The sequence below is a fragment of the Dryas octopetala genome, chromosome 9, assembly GCF_963921425.1.
Source record: "Dryas octopetala chromosome 9, drDryOcto1.1, whole genome shotgun sequence".
Taxonomy (NCBI): Eukaryota; Viridiplantae; Streptophyta; class Magnoliopsida; order Rosales; family Rosaceae; genus Dryas; species Dryas octopetala.
The window spans coordinates 10,113,919-10,122,949 of NC_141374.1; the positions used below are offsets into that span (position 1 = coordinate 10,113,919).

At 35.2% G+C, this 9,031-nt stretch overlaps 1 protein-coding gene across 1 annotated transcript; it reads right to left on the minus strand.

Annotated features, from left to right (window-relative positions):
• Positions 1 to 908: 908 nt before the first annotated feature.
• On the minus strand, positions 909 to 6,427 carry LOC147273888 (AT hook motif DNA-binding family protein). Its single transcript, XM_086256634.1, has 5 exons — positions 5,545 to 6,427; positions 3,092 to 3,159; positions 2,709 to 2,840; positions 1,629 to 1,790; positions 909 to 1,437 (listed from the first exon to the last, which is right to left on the minus strand). Exons 1-5 carry the CDS (start codon positions 5,903 to 5,905, stop codon positions 1,204 to 1,206), a joined length of 957 nt encoding a protein of 318 aa, XP_086112760.1. The 5' UTR covers positions 5,906 to 6,427; the 3' UTR covers positions 909 to 1,203.
• Between the last annotated feature and the right edge of the window lie 2,604 nt (positions 6,428 to 9,031).

Below are 9,031 nucleotides of genomic sequence, written 5' to 3' on the forward strand. Positions count from 1 at the left end.
CTTTAAATCAACTTTATCGGCTGTGGGATTGAACAAGCCAATATTTCCAGAACATAAGTCAAGGTGGCAATGAACAAGTGACTTGGGGACTACGTTTGGATTTAAACACAATTTCTGGGAAATTCTGTGGCATTTGCTGGCTTTCATATAAAGTTCCCATCAGTTTTGACCTTACCATTGTTTTATCTTTTTGCATGAAGCTTCTTGTTGAAGACAAAAACACCCGCAGATTTGGGACGATTCGAAGTGGACAGATTCATAAAATATTATATGCAAGTACAACTGACAAAGATGTGTTTTGCCGTTTTGGGTAGCTGCAGTCGTCTGCCATTGGATGGTGAGGTTCACTCCAATAAACGGATACAGTTGACTGTGAGCCATTGAATAGTGAAGTTCACTCCAATCAACGGCCAAGATCATCGACGCACCTCGGCTGCTAGCAATTTCCATGTGTTTTTGACCGGGTTCTGATTTACAAACTGTTGCATTGTAGACACACACACACACACTCTCAGGTGCCAAAGAGCCAAAGAGATGGACTACTCAGAAGTTTCAACCTGATTTGTTTATTTACATCTCAGTGATGATTTTTTGATGTTGACGACAGCTGACTTGAGTTGAGAGGGGTTTGTCATGCCGGGACATGACAACTCCTCAACGTTTAGCAAGTGAAAGAGACAGGAAATCTTTGAAAACAAAAAGTACAAATCAGTGTTTTGTTCTCCAACCTTCACAATCAACTTACTGTTTTCTGAAGCACTTTGAGTTTTTAAGTGCACCCTTTAAGACTAGCACTTTGGATAGGCAAAGGTGGGGGTGGGATGAATTTCACAGGAGCCACCATCAATTTTGTTTTGCAGAAGCTAAAATCATTGCTATGTTGAAGAACAGAAGCAAACAATTGAGACAGACGACTATAGAATAATCCCAAACAACTTCCAAATCACAATGCATCAATTAAAAGAAAGGCGGATTGGGGTGCTAATATTACTCTACATGACACAACAGGCTACAATGCAGCAGCAGTACAAACCTATCTAAGCAGCTAATTAAATAACACCTCGAAAGGGGGCAACCCCAGATGGTACTAGTAGTCAACAAGTTTACAGACAACAACAGAGGGTAGTGAGATCCAATAGTTGGGACTTGGGAGATGAATTGCCTATGTGGTCAGTGAGAAACCTCATATTGCAACTATAAGCTTCACATTACACCTCCAGGCAAAGATACATTGATGTCAGTCTTATTCTTTGGATCTGACGGCAAAGAAGACCAACTATCTCCACGGAAGGAAGTCGAAGATGAGAGGTTTGGTTTCGGATCGGCAGTTGAAATAGGAACAGCCATAGTTGGTGTTGCATTAGAAATGTAATCATGTTTTTGTTTCTTGGGCTTCTGCTCATGTTGGTTTCCTGACAGAAAACTGCCTACTACAACCTGATTTAAATCAAGGAAGAAATATTAGAATCATGGTTCCTTGTGTTTCAAAAGTAGCTAAGTACCATCGGGGCTTTTTATATATATTTTTTCGGTGCAAATGACCAAGGCTGGGTCCAAGTCTCGGGGGGGGGGGGGGGAGAGGGGATGCAGGTAGAAATTTGGAAATAGAATAAGTCAATAAGCCATACCTGCACAGGACTTGCAGCTACTAATAGACCAGCAACTCCACCCCCTACAACACGCCCATCTGGGCTTGCTAAAGAAACACTCATCCCACCTGATCTGCTCCTCGTCCCTCCAGTTTCATTGGGCATAAATGAACCAGATAAAGACAATATCTCGAAACGACCCTACAAGAAAAAGAAAGCAACAGAGATGGGATTTCCACTGGTGGTTAAAGGAAGAAAATTTAATAACAGAAGATACAATATCAGAAATTGAAATGTACAAACATAAAAAATCCATTTGGGCAAATTTAATGAAAAACAATCACTAAATCAATTGTCAGAAATCATGGGGCTGCGTATGGGGAAAGGTGGAAAACCCTGTGGGTTGAGGTAGAATCAAGTTTGAGAAGAGCTATTATGATACAGGCCTAATGTCCAGTAGCGAACAGTTATGCAAGGAAGCTGGACTATTTCAGTAGTACTTTTCCAGATCACTTGTGGAAAGACAAAACAGAATTCATCCAACCTGATTATCCTTGTGCTGAAATTTTTATTAAAGCATGAGTATTCGTCTTCATTGATTATAACCACTCCTGTCCTTTTAGGTTCCATATGAGACTACACTTTATTATCAATTGCAATTCTTCAATTGTTAATTATGGCATCATAACCAATAAGTAAAGTAAATAGTCATAGAATTAACAGAAAAAGCTCCCATCATAAAGGGGAAAAAACCTCATTTAGTCTTCAATTATTATTTACATTGCATCGTCTATAAGGATTAGTCATTATAACAAACTAGTTACAGACTCAAGAAGTTTCAAGCAATGCTCATTACCAGTGTAAGAATAGAAAGAGGTCAGAGAAACAGCATACACCCGGGTATAAAACAGATGTACGAAAAACATCAACTCTGAAAGGTAACTCTGCTTATAATGCTCTATATACAGCAGAAAATCACATAAAAAATTATATTAAATACTAAATAAATTATTATTAATAGAAAATCCAAAATACTTCAGACTTCAGAGAATCAGAAATGCCACATTACTGAACTAAAGAAAACAAAGATATCATCAAATTAAGGATAAGATGCATCACCTCATATGTCAATGTACCACCGGAAGAATCAGGCTGACGAAGTGTCACACTTGATATAACACCATTTGCGGAGAGAACACATATAGCTCGAGGACCTTGTTGAGAAAATGATATAATCTTCATCATGACATCCTAAGACAACCAGAGTTGTTACTGGAAAAGTCAACTTAAGAGCTTAAAGTACTCATTGAAGTTAGAAACAAAGAAACTTCTAAAGAAGATACCAAAAGATCTGAAAATGTAAAACGGCCACCAATTAGGGAAAAAAACAAAGAACATCAGGATAACCTAATACTCGCAATTGGCCATCTCTAGCCATTAATATCATGAAGTTCCTCAAAATGAAGGATATGACATAAAACTTTATTATTAGAGTTAATTACCTCGCCAGAATTAACGGTGATGATATGGGGCGTAAAATTAGCACCAACAGAGCATGCAACCCATTCACCTACAAAAAAAGGAATTCTCACAGTATCAGCCACCAGACAAAGAGCTCTCTGCTTTGCAATGAATTCTTTGACATATGCACTTCTCATCAAGGTTCTTTGTTCCATAAATCAAAGAAAGGCAAACTAGTGCGGAGAATTTCAAGGGCCATAATAATCTTATAGGTTCTATAAAAAATAAAATAAAAACTTCTGTTTTTTCTAAATAAAGTGTTAATTCAGACTCCAGCCAACCGCATATCTCAGCAAAAACCAACAATGACATCATTATCATCAAACAAAGATAACAGATTAAGAAAATTTTCTTATTACACTTCGATGCATGTTTTATTAACCCGAAGACAATTACAAAAAGGAATACTATTGCATTAAACTCAAATAAGTAGTCATCACACAAAATTCCATCTATGGCTTCCTAGTGTTATACTAGAATTAAAGAGGTTATGACAGCCATTTACGAGGGTGGAGAACGTATGTCAGTTAGCCATATTCACATATTCCAGTATAGATTTTCCAAGTCTTCACCACTGTGATTGCAAATAATTTGTTAACATCTGCCGAAGTGGTGGACCATCTGTATACCTACATAAAAAATTACCAACACAAAAACACACACAAATGGGTATTGTTTTCTCCATGATTTATATGCAATGCTATTCTCAATAAAAAAAAAAAAAAATCTATACATATATATAGGCATTTCCATACTTAATTCTCATTTATTAATTTTTTTCCCCTTAATCTTTAAAATTTACTATCTTTACTTCTGTCAGATAAAACACTACTACACATACCTTATCAACATAGACCAAGAATATTAGATAATGTTTACAGATTATCAGCAACGGATCTGTTTGACAGTAGGTGGTATCACATTCATAACCCATGTTCCCAGAACAATTCAAATTATTCCTGGCTATTGCAGTAGTACAAAGCTAACTATTTATAAAAGTTAAGCAGCAACTGTTTTTTGTGAGCATTTATGTATGCCAAATCAAAATAGGCATTGTTAATAGCCAAAAGAGAGGAGAAGAAAGACAGAATAATTGTTGAGAAGCAGATATGTTTTTATCTTTTTCGGTCTGGGAGAAGTAGATATTCAGTTCACTAAAGCAATAATGAAAAGACCTAGGATTCCTGTATACATGAAAGAATATACAATTAATAGATTATCCAAAAGGATAAAGAAAGATAAATAGATATATATATATATATATATATATAATGCATTGATGAAACTGATTCACTGAAAGGCTGGCAAGTATTCAGATATAATAAATATCAATCCCAAATTCATTTGAAAAATAAATAAATAAAATCTGCATACAAACACAAACTGAATAATTATCTTATTAAAATTAATAGCCAAAAATCACTCAAATTCCACATGGCACATTTCGGCTAACGATTGGTAGCATGGATAAATTTTCATGAAGCCAGCAGATGACAAACTAGAATTGCATTCATGCAAGTAATTCTACCATTCATCTTGTAGAGAAAAATTCAAAGAAATAATATGCAAGCTGGCCCAAATAAAAAAGGGGTTTGTGAGGAGCAAGATTTCAAGTATAAATGTTAATGAAACTCCCAAGTTCCAAACCTCTTGGCAGAAAATATCAAAATACATGGTAAGACTCAAATAACAAAGACCATTAATAATTGAACTTCATTCTGAGAAACCAATAATAAAACATAAAAACAGAACTAAACATCTGCAAGATGGATAAAAGATAAATGGAAGAGGAGGGGGGCAAATTTCCTTCTTTAGATCCGTCAGCAAATGCGCCATCACCTACAGCCCTTTCCTCTGCCGGGGCTTCCTTGCTTTAATCCAATAGGCCGGATTCCTTGCTTGCATCCCTTCGCAAAATCCAACCACTTTACCTACTTCATTGCCCCCAACCGTTTCTCAAGATAAAGATCAGGATGTTTAATCGAGTTAAGTTTAAGACAGGTTTCAAGTCCAAGTATGTTCACAATCACTTGCAGACTTTAGCAGGTACACACAATTGGCACCTGGCATAATTTTCTTCCTCAAGAAGGTGAGAAGTGCCAAAGGACAGCCATAACAAGAAGATTCCATCATTCCCATACCAACCCACAAAAACTCATCTTTTCAGAACTACCACACACACACACCAAGATCTCAATAAGAGCATCCAATCAGAGGTCCCACATCTAACCAACAAGAATCCCCTTGTAAACCCCAAACCTACACACCCTCTTAAATTCAATCCCCTTCCTCATAATAAGAGCCAATCTCACCCAATCCCCCACACACAGAAACAACACAAAACCAACACCAAAAATCTCAACTTCAGCTAAAAAACAAGCATAAAATCACTCAAACACAAAAGGGTGTTAAACAAAAACCAATCTTTCATTACCTAAATTCTCCAACTCATACTTGGTCTTGCTCACTGAGCTGGCCGGCTTCACTTTCCCACGCTTCTCCGCCGAGAAATCGATCACCGGAGGTGGCGCCGAGGACGATATCGGCTTCGGTGACAGCGCCATAGTGACACTCCCGTCTGGTCCGTACTTCCTTGGCCTCCCTCTCTTCTTCTTCACCGGTATGGTTCCAGCCGCCGGCAGAGCCCCCGCCGGTGGAGGAGCAACCGGAACAGGAGGTGTTGATCCAGCGTTATGGGTCGGGTTTTCGGACCTTGGAGCCACGTGGTAGTCTGACGGAGCATCTGATCCCACCACTGTAACCCCACTACTATTCACACCTTCCCTACCCTCCATAGTTAAACTTAAACCCCAAAAAAAATTTCTTTTGAGCTTTTTAACAAAAACGCATTTTTATTTTACTAATCTAAATCACTCAAAAATAGCTCAATGATTCAAAAATTTGAAGGGAACCACAAATTGTACTTGAAACTGAAAATCCAGATGGAGAAAAAATTAAAGCAAAAAAAAGAGCTTGAATTTAAAGGATTTTTGTGAAGCTTCCCAAGCTTTGAACACAAAAACTACAAGAAAAGCTATAGCAAAGAAAAATTAGCTGCAAAAGTTTGCGAATGTTTTGTTTACTCAAAGCTCTTTTCTTTAAAGCAGAGTTAGCTGGAAAAACAAGGCTTAAAGGGAGAAGAGATTGATTTTATTTTCTACGAAGAAGAGAAAAAAATTTATTTTTGTTTTTGAATTGTGAAGAAAAAGATTTGATCTTTTGAGCTCCTTGATTTCTGATTTTGTGATTTCAATGGAAATTGCTCAGATAATAATAAGAATGGTTGTTTTTTGTTTTTCAGCTTGTTGGGTGCCTAACTTTCCTAAGACTGTCCGAATTGGAGATTAAAAAATGAAATGAAAAATAAAATAGCAGAAAATATTTTTAAAATGGGCATTTTGAATATGTAATGATTTATTTAGCATTTTTAGGTTAAAATATAAATTTCTGGGTTTTGGTTGGAATCCGGTGAGAAATAATATATAAAATAAAATTGGTAGTGGGTAGGGGATTTTCTTATTCTTCCTTTTTTTAAGTATTTATTTGCTTGAAATATGGGCAAAAGTGAAATGTAGTAATTATTGTTGTTATTATTTTTATAGTTTTTAGGTGAATGGAAAAGTAAAATTAGGTTGCCAAGGCATGAAGAAAGAAATTGTCTAGAAAAGGGAAAAAGATGGGGTGGGGGTGGGGTGGGCTTGGGCAGGCATCAACTTTTTGAGTTATGGCAATGGCAATCTTGTACAAGTAAAGAAAAAAAATAATATAACAGATAAGCAAAATCATACCAACTCAGAAAATAAAAAATAAAAAGCATAATAATCATGAAGGGATAAGATAAAAATCTCATTTGCATTCAGCATTCCACATATTTTTGCTTCTTGTACATTTAAATGTACATAGCTGATAGCTCTAGTTTTTCCCTCATTTAGCTAACATTTGTAACAAAAACAAAACAAAACTTGAAACAAATGTAGTGCTGTGCATAACTCTAGTATTGGGAGCTCATAGAGGAAGATTGTCCATCATAATTGTTTTGTATAAATGGATTTTTAGAAATTCTAAACTCAATATTCTTTGAATAGGATTTCGAAAGTAATGGAATTTAACATTTTGTTTATATTAGGACACTAAAGAATTTAACAAAATGGATTTCGAAAGTAATGGAATTTAACAATAACGTTAGGGATCAATGAAACGCGACCATATTATTTGAAATCCATTAAAGCAGTTGATTAGGGTTAGTTTTTTTTTTTTTTTTTTTGAAAAGCACTATAAAGAGGGGTTTTTGAACACTTTCTTCTTAAAAAAAAAAAAATCAAATGTCCACTTCTTCAACCAATAATGTCAAAATTCTTAGAACAAAAAATCCGCTTTCATGACAAAATGATTCAAGGTGAAGAGTAATATGCAAAAAGGACTCAATTTTTGAAATATATAGAAACTTAACCCATTTTGCATGAAGAAAAATTATTGTCCCATAATTTCAAATATTTCCCATTACCCCTAGCCTTAGCCTCTTTTGAGGCATTTTATTAAGTATCTTGTCCAATCTTCAAGGAAAAAATCTATAAAAAGATAGGTTGTTGAGGCAATTTAATAGGTAAAGAAAATTGGGAGTGGAGACGACTGTCTACACTCGTCCCTTATTGCATTTGCCAGTTATCATGGCTACTACCATCTTTAGTAAAGATTAAGATGAAAATCAGGGTTAGAGTCGGGGGAAAAGGAAAGAGGAGTACCTAGGATTATGGGGTGAAAAGAGTAAATTCATACCTTTAAAAGGTGGAAAAATAGGAATGGCGTGGTAAAGACTTATTACACAAAGAAAATGAAAATATATGAAATGTCTTGAGTAAAAAATGTCTTTTTATTAGAAAATTAATTAGGTATCAAAAATATGTGTTTCTGTATTTTATATTTATACTTTTCATTATACATGTATGTATTAAATTTATAAATTTATCCATCTCATATATATATATATATATTTTGTACCTTGTTGAACATGAATCTCATCAAACTAATCTTAACGTTATGTAATCGCTCTAAATGACACGTAAATAATAAAGTGTAGACAAATAACATGAAATCATAAATTACAAGAGCTACGAGCCTTTTGGGAGTGTTCTCAACGAGACTCCAATGCCTAAATTAGAACACCCAATAGAATATATATAACAAATTTTCAGGCTGAGCTAATTAAGATCATACCTGCTAGAGTGATTAGTCCTTCGATCTATTTATAGATAGAACTGTACGTGAACTATCTCGTAGCTATTTTTTTTTTTTTTTTGACACTCTGGTAGCTATTCTATTTAAATGTGGATATCTCTTCAATTTACCCAATCTCTTTGGATTGGACTAATTTGAATTTGAATTGTGGATAAAAGATCATGCACATGAACTAATTTGAGCACTTATTAGGCCCTAGCTAGTTGCTCTTATTCATTCTCTACCTGGCCATCCATGTGGCCTCCTATGCACATACCACGTGGACATACACTTTTTGAGGCCTAGCAATATTGTTTGGTAATTTTACATGAGTTATATAAATTTATGAGGCCTAGCACTTAGGCTCATGGACTAATTTTGTTTTTTTTTGGCCACCATGGACTAATTTTGTTAATGGGGCTCATAAGCCTCATATTTTTCTTTTCATCAAGTTTTTCTTATAACTGTTTTTTATCAAGTTAATGGGGCTCAATTGACAAGGAAAATTTCTGTTTTGTTTAAGATGTAAATAAATAAAAGCGAACTGGTTGTAGGGTGCAGTAGCTTAAATAAATGGAAGATTAGAGAGGATGTTAGTGGTTGCACATCCATGTTGGAGCCTTATCTCGTATATTTAGTGTCTTATCGTTATCAGATAAATACTTATTTTAGACATAGTGGAATCTAATTAAGGACTTTCTGGCATT

Bases quoted from the DNA above. Each gene is read 5' to 3' on its own strand.
- LOC147273888 (XM_086256634.1), bottom strand. From the start codon at position 5,905: ATGGAGGGTAGGGAAGGTGTGAATAGTAGTGGGGTTACAGTGGTGGGA. The intron at 3,160-5,544 runs GTAATGAAAGAT...CTTTTTTTGTAG, and splicing joins GTATGAGTTGGAGAATTTAG to GTGAATGGGTTGCATGCTCT. The intron at 1,438-1,628 runs GTATGGCTTATT...GATTTAAATCAG, and splicing joins TAGCTGCAAGTCCTGTGCAG to GTTGTAGTAGGCAGTTTTCT.